The sequence below is a fragment of the Corvus kubaryi genome, unplaced genomic scaffold (genome assembly GCF_017639235.1).
Source record: "Corvus kubaryi isolate FWS band 111438036 unplaced genomic scaffold, C.kubaryi_AGA036_p1.0 37398, whole genome shotgun sequence".
In the NCBI taxonomy this organism is placed as follows: domain Eukaryota; kingdom Metazoa; phylum Chordata; class Aves; order Passeriformes; family Corvidae; genus Corvus; species Corvus kubaryi.
Genome location: NW_024581137.1, coordinates 41,215,794 through 41,217,102, shown reverse-complemented (window position 1 = coordinate 41,217,102; position 1,309 = coordinate 41,215,794). Strand labels below are relative to the sequence as shown.

General features: G+C 67.3%; 1 protein-coding gene across 1 annotated transcript in view; it reads right to left on the bottom strand.

Annotated features, from left to right (window-relative positions):
• Positions 1-858, bottom strand: part of OTUD1 (OTU deubiquitinase 1) — a 3,195-nt gene extending 2,337 nt beyond the window's left edge. Inside the window, 1 exon segment of the mRNA XM_042043708.1 lies at positions 62-858. Within this exon segment, the coding sequence (XP_041899642.1) occupies positions 62-623 (562 nt within the window). The 5' untranslated portion in view covers positions 624-858.
• Positions 859-1,309: the final 451 nt, after the last annotated feature.

The window sequence follows — 1,309 nt, the reverse complement described above, 5'->3', positions numbered from 1 at the left end:
TCGTGCCCATCCGCATCGTGCAGCGCGCCGAGGCCGCCGGAGAGCTGCCCGGGCTGGGCGCCGGCGGCCGCCGCCTGCAGCGCCTGGCAGTGCTCGCTGAGCCGCAGGCTACGGTTGCTGGGCTCCTCGGCGGCGACCTCGCCGTCGCCCCCGGCCTGCCGCACGCTCTCCAGGATGCCCTCCAGCCAGGCGCGGCTGCGCGGCGAGCCCGGCACCAGCTCTCCGGCGGCCTCGGCGCGCTGCACGATGCGGATGGGCACGATCCGCTCCAGCGGCCGCCGGCGGCTGACGGTGACCTGCGCGCAGGAGCTGAACTGCGGGCCGCCCGCCGGTCGCCCGGCCGGGCCCGCCGCGGGGCCGCTCGGCATCACCTCCAGGCAGGATGAGAAGGCGGGCATGGCGGCGGCGCTGCTGCTGCCCCCCGCGGGAACGAAGCTGTCCTTGCCGGAGCTCTCAGCGGCCGCGTTCGGGCCCGCGGCGTCGGCGGCGCTCGGTGCCTCCGCGGCGGAGGGTCCCGGCGACAAGGAGACCTTGAAGACGGCGGCGGAGCTCGGCGAGGCCGCGGCGGCTGCTGCGGTCGCGCCCGCCGGGTAGTGGGTGATCACGGAGCTGTAGAGCTGCATCCTCGGCTCCCCGCGGGCGGCGCTTTATAGGCGGCGCCGCCGTCGGAGCTGGGGCGGGGAGCGGCAGCGGGGGCCGCGCTGGGGCTGCCGAGGAGGATGAACCGCCTGGGTAAAAATAAACAAGGGCATCACTGCCTGCCCCGCCCCGCCCGGGCCCCGCGGCCGCGGCAATTCCGACTGCGCCACCGGCCCTGCCCCCCCGCGGGCTCCGGCCCTTCTGGAAGCTGCGGGAGCGCGGGAGGGGGGCGGGGCTGCCCGGCACGTCAGCGAGCACCGCCCAGCTCCTGCCTACGTGTGATCGGTGTCACGGTTCCTAACTTGCAGCTCGGGCAGGAATAATAATCATTTTATCCATTCGGTTTTGGACAGTCGCAGGCACAAGCTGGTGTGTGTCCATCTGTAGTCCCACTCTGGGAAATGCAGTGCATGCATACAAACACGTGTGATATAAACCAGCACACATTAACAGGAGAGATGCGGTCTGAAATAGGGGTCTCATCAAGATCATTGATAATTGGTTTATTAATACCTGTAGCACCTTGAAATTAAGCCATGTCTTCTAGCCTCAGTGCGGTATAAATAAAGTCATACCTAAGCCTTTGTCCATGGATGACGATGTGATCTCTACACACTCGATTTGATGACGTTCTGACAGGCATGCTGACTGAGAAACACCAGTTTACACT